This window comes from Pristiophorus japonicus, chromosome 3 (genome assembly GCF_044704955.1).
Source record: "Pristiophorus japonicus isolate sPriJap1 chromosome 3, sPriJap1.hap1, whole genome shotgun sequence".
NCBI classification, from domain to species: domain Eukaryota; kingdom Metazoa; phylum Chordata; class Chondrichthyes; family Pristiophoridae; genus Pristiophorus; species Pristiophorus japonicus.
The window spans coordinates 255967340-255984950 of record NC_091979.1 but is presented as its reverse complement, the minus strand read 5'-3'; the positions used below and the strand labels follow the sequence as shown (position 1 = coordinate 255984950).

The following is a 17611-nucleotide window of genomic DNA, read 5'->3' as shown; positions in this document are numbered from 1 at the left end:
GTGGAAAAAGTGCCAATCATTGCAGGGACAAACCTTCAGGAAACAGAGAGTCCTTCAGGAAACAGAGACTGCTTCAATGCAATCATACAATCTTACAGCAGGGAAGAAGGCCATTCAGCCTGTCGCATCTGTGCCGCCTCTTTGAAAGAGCTGTCCAATTTAGACCCACACCCCATAACCCTGCAAATTAGTTCTCTTCTTAACTGTCTTATCAACTTGCCCCATCACCTTCAAGAATTTGTGAATATGCACCCCTCGGTCCCTCTGCTTTTGCACCACCCCCACATCCCTCAAAATAGTACCATTTAGATTATACTGCCTCCCCATGTTGTTTCTCCCAAACTTGTCCGCATAAAGTTGCATTTTTCCTGTGTCTGTCCCTTTCAACAGTCTATCTATGTTCTCCTGAAATCTGCTCACTATTTACTACATTACCAATTTTTGTATCATCCGCAAACTTTGATATTGTACTCCCTGTGCCCAAGTCCAGGTCATTTATATATAACAAGAAAAGCAATGGTCCTAATAGCGACCTCTGGGGGATCCTACTACATACATTTCTCCAGTCAGAAAAATATTTGTTCACCGTTTCTCTCTGCCTCCTATCCCTTAGTCAATTAAGTATCCAAGTTACCAGTGTCCTTTTAATACCATGTGCTTCTATTTTCCGAATAAGTCTGTTGTGTGGTACTTTATCAAATGTAACGGTAGGCAAGGAACACATACAAAATCAATTGGCGGGGAAGAGCTAGAAGTTGCTTTTAATCTGGCATTTGATCTGGAGAGCAACCTACGTGGGTTATTGTCTTCTGTTTCTGCAATAAAATGGAATCAGCCGACATGGAGGCTAGCTCCTGAAATGGAAACATGCTGTTTTGCTCGTGTGCCACTGTGAGCCTCCGAGCACAGAAAGTGGACAAATATTGCAAACTCAACTGATCGAAATCAATCTGATTATATACAGAAATATGTATAGATGGACTCGAGGCCACTGCAGACAACATCTTCCTTAGCCCCAAAACCTATTGGCCTAGAAAATACTGTTGATGATATTACTCTGCCCACTGTTTTAGTGCAGACATTAATCAGTTTATTTTAAATGTTTTAAATGGGTTAATGCCTCGGATAAAATAATGGCTCAGATTTTACAGTCAGCAGCGAAGAAATGGCGCTCGTCATTCATTACATGTACGGCTGCCCACAGACTTTTTGCGGGCTTTTGAGCGGCAACTTACAGGGGTTTAGAAATTAATTTCAGCACGGCGCCCTCTACAGGGGATCTATGGAATGCAGTCAAGCAAGAGTGTGTCTCTTCAACCAATCAGACTGAAGAATCCTCACTGAGATACGCAGTATCTAAACCAGGAAATACAAATTAGAATATTTAATTCATTATAAAATCATGTCCAGAAAGCAAAATAGAGAGAGGGAAAGAAATATGGGATTAAGAGAGAGAGAGAGATAAGGGACAGAAAGTAAAATAAAAATAATTTTTAATTTAAAAAATAATCTCCAACAATACTTAAATTCTGAAGGAATCACAGTCCACACTTGTAAAAGTACATTTCCAGTGCCAGAGAGGTTGTTTGACAGTAATTAAGACTTATCACGCCATTAAAAATTCACTTACACCTGAATGCATCAGCCCCAACGCTTTTCGTGGGTAACTAGCAGGTAAGTGCCGCAACTTCATGCCCTTCATGTGTTTTAATAACGAGCCTCTCGGCGAGGTACCAGTGCAGCAAAGCTTGTGGGGGAGCAGGGAAAATCAGACAGCAACTTCCTAATCTCTGCAGAAGTTGCTCTCCGATTTACTCCATAATAACGGTGAACGCTGATAGCTTCACCGGTATTTCTACAGCAACATCCGGGCCAATATCATATAGATGTGACAAATGCTTGTCTGCTAATATCAGCAATAGTAATTTCCAGGCTATTAATTAAATATTTGTACATTTGGCATATTGGACCAATTATAATACATTTTCACCTTTTCACATGTGCCAATACTCAAATGCTTTATCGGTGTAAATGGACGAAGTATGGGAGGGGAAAGTAGTACCACCTACTTTTAAAAATTCTTTTCTATTTTCATTAAGAACTCAGTTTTAGATTTATGAAACTTGGCAGGTAGAACCTCTGCTATTAGGGTTAATAATTACAACTTGTCTGTGTAAACAACTTAGGATATTTCTAAACTTGATTGCAGAATATAAATTGTTGCCATCAGGGATAAGATCACCATGTATTTAGCTATTAGACCCAATTTACATATGAACTTACAAATTAAACTTTTCTATACAACTCAAATCCCGACTCCTATCTGCAATAACACTACTGGAACACCAGAGAAGAGGTTAGAACAAAAAAAAACTTCATTATCTTCATTATTCCCAGTTAGACTAAAATTTACATTCTGGTGAGCAGCCAGCTGAAGGCCACTGAAGAATGACATTTTGATTGACAGCATGTACTCCTGCTGACATACTGCAAGCCGAGCGTGTCCACGTCAGCATTCAAAATAAATAGGACTGAATTTCTCTTGCATGATTGAAGTAATTTATTTCCTCTTTAAAGCACAGATGGTAAATTTTTGTCAGGGTTCCAGGAAAAACCTAACGTCCACACTTTGTAAAGAAGGCAAAAATGATTCAATTGTGCTGGAACAATTCAAGACTGCTTATTGCGAATACTGCCAAATGAATGGACACCACCTGCAATATATGTCATCAGAGCACATTCTATTCATCAAAATATCACTCTTGGCTCTCCTTTGGTTGAGGAAAACTTGCTGTTCAACAGCTCTTTTCGGCACTGTGAAAATACCAACATGTGTAACACATATCATGTGATACAACCTGCAACTTTGAGCACCATGGTACAAACATTTGATTCAGCCACAGTAATTATGAAGCTACACTTGCGAATATCGGTATTATTTTGCATGTGACATTTTATAGCAAGAATGACAGTATAATGCGACAGCTATATCACTCTGAGATGCAATTATTGGCAATGCAGGGCTGAGGTTGATATGCCTCTGTAAAAGCAATGCATTCATCATCATCATCATAGGCAGTCCCTCGAAATCGAGGAAGACTTGCTTCCATTCTAAAAGTGAGTTCTCAGGCGGCTGTACAGCCCAATGTGGGAATTACAATCTCTGTCACAAGTGGGGCAGACAGTGGTTGAAGGAAAGGGTGAGTGGGGAGCCTGGTTTGCCGCACGCTCCTTCCGCTGTCTGAGTTTGATTTCTGCAGGCTCTTGGCGATGAGGCTCGAGGTGCTCAGCGCCCTCCCGGATGCTCTTCTCCAGTTTGGGCAGTCTTGGGCCAGGGATTCCCAGATGCCGGTAGGGATGTTCCGCTTTATCAAGGAGACTTTGAGGGTGTCCTTGAAACGTTTCCTCTGCCCATCTGGGGCTCGATGGCCGTGTCGGAGCTCCGAATAGAGCGCTTGCTTAGGGAGTCTCGTGTCGGGCATGCGAACAATATGGTCTGCCCAATGAAGCTGGTCGAGCGTGGTCAGTGCTTGAATGCCGGAGATGTTGGCCTGAGTGAGAACACCGACGTTGGTGCGTCTATCCTCCCAGTGGATTTGCAGGATGTTGCGGAGCCTGCGCTGGTGGTACTTCTCCAGTGCTTTGAGATGTCTGCTGTATATAGTCCGCGTCTCTGAGCCTATGGAGGGCAGTTATCACTACTGCCCTGTAGACCATAAGCTTGGTGCCAGATTTGAGGTCCTGGTTTTCTAACACACTCTTCCTCAGGCGATCGAAGGCTGCGCTGGCACACTGGAGGCGGTGTTGGACCTCGTCATCGATGTGTGCCCTTGCTGTTAGTATGCTCCCGGGGTATGGAAAATGGTCCACGTTGTCCAAGGCCAAGCCGTGGATTTTGATGACCCTGGGGGGGGGGGGAGGGCGGTGGTGGGTGGGCAGTGCTGTGTGGCGGGGTCAGGTTGGTGGAGGACCTTTGTCTTACGGATGTTTAGTCTAAGTCCCATGCTTTCATACGCCTCGGTGAAAGTGTTGACAATGGCTTGGAGTTCGGCCTCAGTGTGTGCAGATACAAGTGTCGTCCGCGTACTGTAGTTCGATGACACAGGATAGGACGACCTTTGATCGCCTGGAGGTGTCGCAGGTTGAACAGATTCCCATTGGTTCTTTGGATTAGTTCCACTCCAGCGGGGAACTTGTTGAGAGTGAGATGAAGCATTGCAGCAAGGAAGATCGAGAAGAGTGTTGGTGCGATGATGTAGCCCTGCTTGACCCCGGTCCGGACGTGGATTGGGTCTGTGGTGGATCCGTTGGTCAGGATCACGGTTTGCATGTCATCGTGGAGCAGGCAGAGGATGGTGACAAATTTTCTGGGGCAGCCGAAATGGAGGAGGACACTCCATAGTCCCTCATGGTTAACAGATGGCAACTCCTCCAGCATTTCATTAATACTGCCGTCCACTCCTAAACAATGCACCACAAAAATTCTGTACTGGAACGGAGGAAGGAAAATCCAGTCAAGGGCTGATGAAAGTCATTAGTGTTGTGAACCATGATGCTGATGCAATTTAACTATGCTGCAGCACAAAGTTTAATCTTACATATGTCGCAGTCCATGAATTATACCTCAAACTAACACAATATTTTTTTTATAGTTACCACAGCAGCTACAATTTGAAAGAAAGACTTGGATTTCTATAGCGCCTTTCATGACCACAGGACATCTCAAAGCCCTTTTCAGCCAATGAAGTACTTTTGGAGTGTAGTCACTATTGTAATGTAGGAAACGTGGCAGCCAATTTGTGCACAAGCAAGCTCCCACAAACAACAGTGATAATGACCAGATAATCTGTTTTTGTTATGTAGATCGAGGGATAAATATTGGCCAGGACACCGGGGATAACTCCCCTGCTCTTCTTCAAAATCGTGCCGTGGGATCTTTTACGTCCACTTGAGAGAGCAGACGGGGCCGCGGTTTATCATCTCATCCGAAAAATGGCACCGACAGTGCAGTGCTACCTGTCAATGGTAAGAGAGGTTGTTCCAAGGAGGTGACAGCCTAGATTTCTGTGCTCAAGTCCCTGGAGTGGAACTTGAACCCACAACCTTCTGACTGAGAGACAAGAGTGCTACCAACTGAGCCACAGCTGACACTTCAATAAGCATTTGTCAATACCCACAACACAGAAGCACAGAAGGAGGTCATTGTGGCTCTTTGCGAGCAATCCAAAACTAGTGCCACTGCCGTACTCTCTCCACATAACCTTGTGTGTATTCCATGCTTTATATGCCACTAAGATATTAAAATTTCATTCAACACTTGGATTACTGAAAATATTTTTCCTTTTTTAAAATAAACCCCATGAAAATAATGTTCAGCATTTCCAATGCACATGGATGTAACATTTAAATAAAGACATTTACAAAGCCAAACATCACATTTCTTAATTCCAGGAATTCTTCAAATGCACAAATAAGTAAAAAATTTTCTTAATTTTCATTTGGCGCTAAATACTATTGCAGTCTTTCGTGCAATGTCACCTTCCAAGAGGATAAGTGTACTCCACATGTAAGTTGTCCCCATCAGTCATAATGAGAAAAAACTCCATTCACCACCCAAGGCCACAGTATCAGTATATTTTCACTTTTTTTCTAAACTAAGAACTACAGAATCATCAATACAATTAAAATTTTAAGTGGACATAGCTTCAATGAAAATTTTGCGTTTTTGCGATTCCACTATATAAATCGATGTGAGGTGAAACCTTTTTTACCAGGACGATGATGGGACCTTGTGGAGATCTGAAATTTCAAGTCAAGTCGAAGATCTCACATGCTTAGCTGACACAGAGGGGTAGGCTTAGGACTTTTGGCTGGTCAACCAGAACTAGCAGTGAAGAGGCTTCCACAATTTTGAAGCACGAGCCTCATTTGAATCGACCGTGAGCTGCTGATGCCAAAAAGGCATCCCGAAGAGCTCACTAGTTTTCGGTCACAGGAATGTCAGCTGGCTGGGACTCTGGTGGCAGCTGCAGTTAAGTCCTGGGAGAATTTCTCCTAGCGTCCAGGGATTTTCTTTAGGTCTATTATATCATGTATGCATAAAAGGGAGAAATATTTTGCACTGATAGTAATTCAACAGAATCCCCAATGGCGCAGCAAATTTACACAGTGATTATGTGAGCCACGCAAACCCAAGTTTGATCCCAAGTCTGTGCTGAATTTTCTGATCTCAAGCCAGAGCAGCAACAGGGGAGCTACAACTGGCATTATTATCCTTGAGTCAGAGGGAAAATCTGTCCAGTGATTCCTTCTGGAAATGTATCTGCATGGATGTCAGGTGAGCATAGGATCAGGGTGCAGCTCCCTGTGCTCAAGTGGTCTACTCACTGTCTGGCTCACGTGTGAAATGGGCACTTAGGCAAAATACCAGAAGGGCATTCAGCACCTGTAGCACCAAAACCCAGCAAGGATTCATTAGCCCACATTTTGCGGCCAGGGAACATGGCTCGCCGTTCATTATGCTTTCAGCTGCCCACGGATTTTTTTGTGGGTTTTTGCGCGGCAACGTACTGTAATCAGTGATCCATTTTAGCACGGCACCCTATACAGGGGATCTGGGGTGTGTGTGAATAACAACTTGTATTTATATAGCGCCTTTAACGTAGTGAAACGTCCAAAGGCGCTTCACAGGAGTATTATGAGATTTAAAAAATTTGACACCGAGCACATAAGTAGAAATTAGCACAGGTTGACAGGTATGTTTTAAGGAGCGTCTTGAAGGAGGAAAGAGAGGTAGAGAGGTGGAGAGGTTTAGGCAGGGAGTTCCAGAGCTTGGGGTCTAGGCACCAGAAGGCACGGCCACCAATGGTTGAGCTATTTATAATCAGGGATGCTCAAGAGGGCAGAATTAGAGGAGCGCAGACATCTCGGGGGTTGAGGGCGGGGTTGTGGGGCTGGAGGAGATTACAGAGATAGGGAGGGCGAGGACATGGAGGGATTTGAAAATAAGGATGAGCATTTTGAAATTGAGGCGTTGCTTAACCTGGAGCCAATGTAGGTCAGCGAGCACAGTGGTGATGGGTGAGCAGGACTTGGTGCGAGTTAGGACACGGGAAACCGAATTTTGGATCACCTCTAGTTTATGTAGGGTAGAATGTGGGAAGCCGGACAGGAGTGAGTGGTTATAGTCAAATCTAGAGGTAACAAAGGCATGGATGAGGGCTTCAGCAGCAGATGAACAGAGGGCAGAGACAGGCAATGTTATAGAAGTGGAAAAATGAAACAGGGAAAGCAACAGCGTATCTCCTCAACCAAACAGATTGAAGAATATTCACTGAAACACAAAGTCTAAACAAGAAAGTATAAATTTGAATATTAATTTCAATGTAAAATCATGTATAAAAAGCAAAATAAAGAGAGGGAAAGAAGGATGGGAATAAGAGAGATAAAAGAGACAAAGAAAATGATTTTTTTAATTTCATTTTTATAAAATCTCCAACAATAATTCAAATCTGAAGGAATGAGATTCCACACTTGTAACAGTGAATTTTCACTGTCAGAGAGGTTATCTGGTAGTAATTAAGACTTAGTACGCCATTAAAAATTGACTTACACTTGAATGCACTAGCCCTAACTTTACCTGTGTGTGTAGTAGATAACTAACAAGCAAGCACCACAACTTCACGCCCTTCATGTATTTTATTACTGAGTTTCTTGGCGAGGTATTGATGTAGCAAAGCTTGTGGAAGAGCAGGGAAAATCGGACAGCAACTTCTTAATTTCTGCATTTAACTGCGCATGTGCGGACAGCAAAGTTGCAGTCCGATTTATTCCATAATAATGGTGAGCGCTGATAGCCTCACTGTTATTTCTACCGCAAAATCCAGGCCACTATCTTTAGAAGGGGAATACTGGTGAGGAAATAATAAATTTAAAAAGGAAAGTTCACCTGTAAGGTGGCGGGGGGGCGGGAATTTTTTTTTTTCTGACAGCGGGCCAGGAACCTGCTGTCATTCCGCCACCACTTTCCCAGATACTGGGTCTGTCAGGGCTGAACAGACAGTGGCAGGGGAGGCAATTTAGGTCATAATGACCTTGTTAACAGCTCATTAAACAGTATTTTGAGCTCACCATAGCATTTTACCAGGTTGTCCACGTGGTCTACGCTGCTCAGGAATCACGTCAGGTGAGCAGGTCGGCAGTTGTGTTACCATTAAATAATTTCTTTAGTTGACAGCTACAAATGAGCTATAAAAGCTCCCATCTCACTGCTGTTCACTTTCCAAAGCTTAAAAGCTGTTGCTTACTGTATTTAGAAGACAGATTGAACTTTATGCAGGTTGGAAGTGTTTGGAACAGCTCCTTGGAACAACCTCTCTCACCAATGACAGATCGCTTCTGTCACTTCAACCTCACCTGCCAACTATTCCATCAGCCTTTGAAAAAAATCTCACATCGGTCCTCAGAATCCCACAACAATCACCGCATGTGCACCAGCAGCACCAGTCACATCAGCAGCACCAATAACACCAACCTTCTCCGCAATCAACTGATGCTGCACAGGACACAGGGCATCAGCACCCGACCACATTGCTACCCGGGACGCCAGGGATGGCCTCACCATGGCCAGATTTACTTCACTTGACGCTGTATACCCTGGCTGCCACATGATGCACCAAGTTGGCATCACCCCACACCAACATCATAAAGCATCCCTACAATGCACAAGCCATTCCTTTCACACTCATCACCATTGTGGGGGCCACCGTTATGTCTCACCATTCACTGCAACTCACTAAGCCACTTCCAAAGGTGCACACTAATCTGTCCAAGAACGCAAAGTGTTGAAAATAAAGATTTCAATGTTTGACAGCATAGTAACAAAAATTTTACATTGCATAAAACACCCAAGTGATAATGTAGATAGAGAGGGATGGGTGGAGGTGCAAGCTAAGTTGATGTGAGACAGGAAGTGCAGAAATAGGGTTGGGAAGGCAGAGTGATGGGGATGTGATGAGTGGCACAGCAGGATGAGGTTGAGTGTGGCTTTGCAGTAACGCTTTGTGATCCACTGAGATCATTGACAGGTTTGTGCCACTGCAGCCAGGGCCTCCTGATGACATCCTTGCTTGTGTCCTCCTGTACAATGTGCAAACAGGCTGCGTGGGTCTCCTGGGGAGGCCTCTTTCCCCCATTGGAAGGAAAGAGAACCTCCCTGCGTACTGTGAGAAGGAGTCATGGGAGAGCCTGGGTGCAGCCCTGCACCTCTGTGCAGTGCTAGTCAGTGTTTTCAGCCCCTCAATGCTGTAGAACACTGACTGCACAACTGTCAAAATTAATTTGCGCATGGTCCCTTTAAGGAATCCGGCTGATGGCGTGTCATTAAGTCAGGTCATCAGACCCGCTTCCTTCAATTGGCTTTCAAACACGCTGGGCAGGCTTAACAAGCTCAATCAATGTAAAATCATTTCAGAGCGGGCTGGAGCCAGCAACGAGGTCCGGACCCACCACCAACCCCAGCAGACCATCCCGAGGTTGGGGAAATCACGGCCTTAGTCTCCAAGAATACCCTAAACAATTCCAATATTTGTTTCTTTTGTAGAAAGGTTAAAGAAATATTAATGTAATATATCAAGATATCTCTCAACATGTGGTTGAGCATCTTACCTCACGAACAGCAAGGCTGTCACTCAGCTGCTCTGCTTCATCTATATCCCCTGTAGCAATGGCCTTGTCAAGGTTTTTTTCTAGATTTGTCTGAAAGAACAGTTTAATAAGTGAATTGCAACTAACAGCATGTAAATATTCAGCCACCTGAGGCTACTCTTGCTAATGAATGGAAAAAAAAAATTCATATTCACATGAAAAGATTCTGAACAACTAGTGACTGGTAAATAAAGCAGTATCATTGTCAACTAATCTTGCACCTGTAACGACAATATTAATGATTTGCTTGACACTGAAGTCCCAGGAAATTCCTTCCAATATGCTGCACACTGTGACTCCTATAGTGACTTCTTCATCTCACAATTTCTATTTTCAAAGTGCGACATCCTCTCTCCATTTAGCAATAGATTCCGTTTTAATAAATGCAACAGCAAAAATAAGTCAAAAAAGTTCATTTTTGCAAATAAAATGTGTCAGGCTAACAGAAGAATAAATCTACACTGTTCTTACGGCATTCTCATGTCTGGGCATCTCTTACCATCCAAACAGCAATAAATATGCATTACTGAGCAACACCTACAAAGATGATGCTGTATATAACAAGCAATGTTTAACTTTACCAAGACAAGTCATGATGTTCCCGCACTTCAGTTTCAAGAGTATTAAACTGGATTGAACCACAGTTTATCATTTAGTATTCAGGATCTGAACACTAAGAGCTGATAATTTGGTGTACAGTGTTCAAGCAATCTTATGATTTAGTCATTCCGCTACTGGCACAATTCTTCTTCACGCACAAAATTCTTACCTTAAGACATTAGAGATTTAAATCATCACATGATAGCTGACATAAAATAAAGTTTAAATGATAGTGTGATGGATGAATTTCTGCAATCTGCACTTTGCTGAACTAGTTTTAACCTGTTCTGCATCAATTATATCTTTAGCGCCAGTCTATCAATTGAGTCCCTGCAGCAGATCCAGTTTTTTTCCTTTTTCTTTACGATGCCATTAAGGTGACACGAAGCACACTGATTAACGCTGTCAATCTGTATTCAGTGTCTAAATATTTAGCTCTGGTATGCAGCTGTGTGCTATTAAACTATTCTGCATGGAAAAGACTGCAAGTGGCTACAAGACAAAGCCAGGCGACTGTGAAATGTGAATGAGCAGAAATGTGCTAACATGAAGAGAAAACTCATTACCCCCCTTTAGCCAGGGTTTTCCTAGCCCAATGATGAGGGTAAGCTGTCTATATATATATATATATATATATATATATATGTGTGTGCCTGTTCGCATGTAGGCCCCAGCATATGAATGGCCTGAAGCATATGGATTTTCATAAACCTTACTGTAACATATGATGTACTGTGCAACAATTTTATGACAGCAGTACTGCAACTGTCTTCCTCCCCTCAATTCATTATTTTCCAAACACATTTGGAAAAGAATAGACCTGAAAATCAGATTATGCTTATTGGTCCTTCAACTCGTCTTGTACTCTAAAACTGAACAATGATTTTTACTTTACTATTGAGGTTCATATTCAAATCAGGTGGACAATAAATGTTTAAAAGGTACAAATCGTGTCTATAGATGTAATATGGCAGTCATGCAGCTGGATTCTGAAAACAAAGCCTAGAAAAATTGTCAAACAATCAACGAGATCAAACAACAACAACTACTTGTAGTTATATAGCGCCTTTAACGTAGAGAAACGTCCCAAGGCGCTTGATAAAACATTTGACACCGATCTGCATAAGTAGAAATTAGCGCAAGTGACCAAAAGCTTGGTCAAAGAGGTATGTTTTAAGGAGCGTCTTGAAGGAAGAAAGAGAGGTAGAGAGGTGGAGAGGTTTAGGCAGGGAATTCCAGAGCTTGGGGCCGAGGCAACAGAAGGCACGGCCACCAATGGTTGAGCGATTATAATCGGTGATGCTCAAGAGGGCAGAATTAGAGAAGCGCAGACATCTCGGGAGGTTGTGGGGCTGGAGGAGATTAGAGAGATAGGGAGGGGTGAGGCCATGGAGAGATTTGAAAAAAAGGATGAGAATTTTGAAATCGAGACATTGCTTAACCGGAACCCAATGTATGTCAGCGAGCACAGCGGTGATGGGTGAGCGGGACTTGGTGCGAGTTAGGACATGGGCAGCCGAGTTTTGGATCACCTCTAGTTTATGTAGGGTAGAATGTGGGAGGCCAGTCAGGAGTGCGTTGGTAGTCAAGTCCAGAGGTAACAAAGGCATGGATGAAGGTCCACAAAAGTCAAAATTAAATGGTTACTCTGCAGAAATCGGTTGCAATTACAGGTAACATATAACCTTTACCTAGCAGGAAACACACACATTTAACACTCACTAGCCTGCTAAATAAACCGAAACTTCATTGGCACAATAAATGCAATGATGTATGTTTTAAAGTCTAAGGAATAATTACTTATACATCAACAACAACTTGCATTTATATAGCACCTTTAATGTCGCAAAATGTTAACAAGGTGCTTAACAAGAGCGTTACCCATAAAAATATTTTTGACACCAAGCCATCTAAGGTCAGATAACTAAAAGCTTGGTCAAAGAGGTAGGTTTTAAAGAGCATCTTAAAGAGGTAGGTCGAGAGGTTTAGGGAGAGAATTCCAAAGCTTAGAACCTAGACAGCTGAATGCAGGGCCACCAATGGTGGAGTGATTAAAATCGGGAATGTGCTAAAGGCCAGAATTGGCCAGATCTTGAAGGTTTGTAGGGCTGGTGGAGGTTACAAAGATAGGAAAGGGCGAGGCCATGGAGGGATTTGAAAACAAGGATGAGGATTTTAAAATTGAGGTGTTGTGGGACCGGAGCCAATGTAGGTCAGCAAGCACATGGGTGAACAAAACGGTGCGAGTTAAGATACAGGCAGCAGAGTTTTGGATGAGCACCAGTTTATGTTGGGTGGAAGATGGGAGGCCGGCCAGGAGAGCATTGGAATAGTCAAGTCTAGAGGTAACAAAGGCATGGATGAGGGTTTCAGCAACAGATAAGCTGAGGCAGGGTCAGAATTGAGAGATGGTACGAAGCTGGGACTGTGTAGTCTTGGTGATGGAGTGGATATGTGGTCGGAGGCTCATCTCGGGTGCAAACACAACACCAAGGTTGCAAAGTCTGGCTCAGCTTCAGACAGTTGTCAGGAATGGAAACGGTGGTCAGGGAACAGAGTTTGTGGCGAGGACCAAAGACAATGGTTTCAATCTTCCTAATATTGCTTTGAAGGAAATTTTTGTCCATCCAATATTGGATATCCTGAGATGTCTGCGCTCCTCTAATTCTGCCCTCCTGAGCATCCCTGATTGCAATCGCTCAACCATTGGTGGCCGTGCCTTCTGTTGCCTAGGCCCCAAGCTCTGGAACTCACTGCCTAAACCTCTCCGCCTCTCTATCCTCCTTCAAGACGCTCCTTAAAACATATCTCTTTGACACCTGTGCTAATTTCTACTTATGCGGCTCGGTGTCAAATATTTACTGCATAATACTCCTATGAAGTGCCTTTGGACGTTTGACTACGTTAAAGGCATTATATAAATGCAAGGTGTTGTTGTTGTTGATATCGGGCAAGCAGTATAACAAATCAGAGACAGTGGATGTGTCAAGAGAAGTGGTGGTGAGATGGAGCCGAGTGTCGTCAGCATACATGTGGAACCTGATGTGTTTACGGATGATATCTCCGAGGGGCAGTTTGTAGATAAGAAATAGAAGGGGGCCAAAGATAGCTCCTTGGGGGACTCCAGAGGTAACGGTGCGGGAGTGAGAAGAGAAGCTATTGCATGTGATTCTCTGGTTACAATGCGATAGATAAGAATGGAACCAGACATCATCAATCATTAATACTGAAACTGAAATTTACTGGTGCTTTTTCAAATGATTTCTTTTATTGCTTACCTCCATCCTCAGCTCATCTCAACCCAACCAACATTGAAGCCCTCATCCACACGTTGGTTACCCCATGGCTGAATTTCACCTATGTTCTCCTCACTGGGCTCCTAGGCTCCAACCTACATAAACTCCAATGTATTTAAAAGTCTGTCACTTGCCCTATCCTGTACTAAGCCCCATTTACCTATCATTCCTGTCTTCATCAACCTCCATGAGCTCGCCATCCCCAAACACTGACTTCAAATTCCTTGTTATCTCCACAGATCCCTTCATAGTCCCACACCACACCACCTCTACAGCCCCCACCACCCCTACATGCCACTTTGCACCCTCTGCTCTTGAGAGTTTGGACTACCATGCATTCCTACCTCTTGCTGCTCTACCAATGCCAGAGCCTTCACTATTCACAGTCCTACTCTCAATATTGCTTTGTCTCTCAGCACTCTCAAAACTCACCTCTAGAACTTCTCCAATCACCTCTCATAACTCTTCATCCAGTTCTTGCTTGGTTTTTGGAATATTTCATTCCTTTTGTATGTTTTGGTACATTCGAGATGCTAAACAAGTGTAAGCTTATGTTGCTACTGTTTTTATATGGAATACTTTAAATAAATTCTCTTAGATAATCATGCTAATGGATAAGTAGATTAACATTTAAAGCGCAAGGTAAGCTCATGGCAAAGTTTAGTTCAAATAGCACTCATTTATTTCAACTACTGCTAGATTTCCTCCCTTTTAATTGTTTATCAATATATTTCCCTGGGCCACTGTCATAATTTTGCTAACCAGAGAGGAGAAAAGTATTTAAGTGATGTTACCACAGCGACCTACAGTAGTTAAGGGACTGATCATATTACGCTGTTATGGCTCTTGATGTCAAGGAGACTAATGCCGAGTTGAGATTGCCCACAACAAGTTGTCTGACTATAGTCTGGGACAGTGAGCCAGTGAGAAAAGACAAATCAAAATCATTCTGGCGGGGGGGGCAATAGCTCCAAGACAATATGCATCATTCTGTTCTGCAACACCAGCAATTACCTCTCCTACATTGTGGAGCTTTTCGTAGTTTTAAAGTGAGTTGATTTATACCACATTAGGTCTGAGAAAACAGTCTGAATGAGTGTTGCATTCCAACCTGCCAAATGGTGCGTGATAAGTTCCTTCCCTAAGGAAAATCCGACACAGGATTATTACTGGGTACACATCTTCCAAGCAATCCATAAACCTGCATTGGCATTAGAAGACCTGGGGCTAGTTGCTTTGTTAAGAGACAGATGACATGGAAGTGAAGGGCTACAAAATGGGGAGGAGTGCTAAAACAAAAAATGATTGGAACACATCTGCTCCCAATGTGTTCCTCTAGCGATTAAATTCAATACATATAATGATGAAACGTTTAACATACATGCATACATGAAACTGACAACTGAGGGAACAGTCGCTTTCTCAGGCTGAATGAGATTTTGTAATCTTGTCGTTCTGTTCAAACTCAAGATGAAATAAGACATCCTATTCATCACCAAGATAGCTTACTTTCACTTCTGCAATATTGCCTGCCTGAACTCTTCAGCTGCTGAAACACTTATACATGCCTTTTCCACCTCCATACTTAACTACAATATTGCTCCCCCTTACTAACCCTTCATCCTCCACCTTCCATAAATTCCCTCTTGCCCGATACTCAACAACACAATGACTTGTCTTTATATAGCGCCTTTAACGTAGTAAAATGTCCCAAAGTGCTTCACAGGAACATCATCAAACAAAATTTGACGCCAAGCCACATAAGGGGATATTGGGGCAATGAGTAGGTTTTAAGGAATGTCTTAAAGGAAGAAAGAGAGGTAGGGAGGCAGAGAGGTTTAGGCAGGGAATTCCAGAGTTGAGGGCTTCTGCAGCTGAAAGCACGGCCGCCAATGGTGGAGCAATTAAAATCGGGGATGCTCAAGAGGGCAGAATTGTAGGAGCGCAGATATCTCGGGGGGTTGTAGGGCTGGAGGAGGTTAGAGAGATAGGAAGGGGCGAGGCCATGGAGAGATTTTAAAATAAGGATGAGAATTTTTAAATCGAGGTGCCGTTTAACCAAGAGCGAATGGGGTGATGGGTGAATGGTTCTTGGTGGAGTTAGGATACAGAAAGCAGTGTTTTGGATTAGCTTAAATTTATGGAGGGTGGAAGATGGGAGGCGGGCCAGGAGTGCATTGAAGTAGTCAAGTCTAGAGGTAACAAAGGCTTGAATGAGGTTTCCAGCAGCCGATGAGCTGAGGCAAGGGCGCAGTCGGGTGACGTTATGGAGGTGGAAATCAGCGGTCTTAGTGATGGTGAGGCTATGTGGTCGGAAGCTATCTCGGTGTCAAATACGACACCAAGGTTGCGAACAGTCTGGTTCAGCCTCAAACTCTGCTGCCCATGTCATGTCCTGACATGTCATGTCAAACCTCACTTGCCCAGCACCCTTGTTCTGGCTCCCCACCTCCAATGCATTAATTTTAAAATCCTGGTCTTTGTCCATAAATGTCATCATGACCTTGCTTCACCTCATCTCTAAATTCTCCTCCAGCCTTGTATCTCCTACGTGTTCTGCTCCTTTGTCTCCAGCATTCTACATATTCACCCCTTCCTTTTGCCCCACCACTGGGCCACTTCAGTTCTACTTTTTGACACATCTTAAATCTTTACATCTCTAAAAACCTCAAGACCCATCTCTTTGACCAAGCGTTCAGTCACCCCTCTTAATTTTCCCCTTCTGGCTCTGCATCTGTATTCCATATGCCTGCTTATGAAGCGCCTTGGGATTTTTTTTTACATATAAGGCATTTTATAAATGCAATGATCCAAGCTCAAATTCAATTATACAGAGTAAAATTAGAAAAGTTATCAGTATTACCTTTGAACGAGATGTGTTGCAAGCAGGAAACTCAAATCTATCATTTGTTCCAAAGTATTGCTTTAGTTCACTCCAGTGGGCCTCTTGCACAGTAAGCTTACTGCTAGAAGCACAACCTCCAAAATATCAGCAAAATGCTCATTACAATTTACCAATTTCATTAAAAAAAATTAGTTACTCTCATCCGACATTACAACAACAGTGACTACACTCCAAAAGTACTTCATTGGCTGTAAAGCGCTTTGAGACATCTGGTGGTCGTGAAAGGCGCTATATAGAAACATAGAAAATAGGTGCAGGAGTAGGCCATTCGGCCCTTCACCATCATTCAATATCATGGCTGATCATTCACCTCAGTACCCTTTTCCTGCTTTCTCTCCAGACCCCTTGATCCCTTTAGCGGTAAGGGCCATATCTAATTCCCTCTTGAATATATCTAACGAACTGGCATCAACAACTCTCTGCGGAAGAGAATTTCACAGGTTAACAACTCTCTGAGTGAAGAAGTTTCTACTCATCTCGGTCCTAAATGGCTTACCCCTTATCCTTAGACTGTGACCCCTGGTTCTGGACTTCCCCCAAAATCGGGAATGTTCTTCCTGCATATAACCTGTCCAGTCCCGTCAGAATTTTATAAGTTTCTATGAGATCCCCTCTCATCCTTCTAAACTTCAGTGAATACAGGCCCTGTCGATCCATTCTCTCCTCATATGTCAGCCCTGCCATCCTAGGAATCAGTCTGGTGAACCTTCGCTGCACTCCCTCAATAGCAAGAATGTCCTTCCTCAGATTTGGACACCAAAACTAAACACAATATTCCAGGTGAGGCCTCTTCAAGGCCCTGTACAGCTGCAGCAAGACCTCCCTGCTCCTATACTCAAATCCCCTAGCTATGAAAGCCAACATGCCATTTGCCTTCTTCACCGCCTGCTGCATCTGCTTGCCAACCTTCAATGAATTATGTACCATGACACCCAGGTCTCGTTGCATCTCCCCTTTTCCTAATCTGCCACCATTCAGATAATATTCTGCCTTCATGTTTTTGCCACCAAAGTGGATAACCTCACATTTATCCACATTATACTGCATCTGCCATGCATTTGCCCACTCACCTAACCTGTCCAAGTCACCATGCAGCCTCTTAGCA

At 43.3% G+C, this 17611-nt stretch overlaps 1 protein-coding gene across 6 annotated transcripts in view; it reads right to left on the bottom strand.

Moving 5' to 3' along the window:
• Positions 1–17611, bottom strand: part of fam204a (family with sequence similarity 204 member A) — a 94665-nt gene that overhangs the window by 37624 nt on the left and 39430 nt on the right. For 5 of the 6 annotated variants that reach the window (XM_070876561.1, XM_070876560.1, XM_070876563.1 and 2 more), the window contains 2 exons: positions 16465–16567; positions 9667–9756 (listed from right to left, as the gene is read on the bottom strand). In XM_070876561.1, coding sequence (XP_070732662.1) covers positions 9667–9756; positions 16465–16567 — 193 coding nt within the window. The remainder of the gene's footprint in view (positions 1–9666; positions 9757–16464; positions 16568–17611) is intronic. The other variant, XM_070876558.1, reaches the window with a different exon arrangement.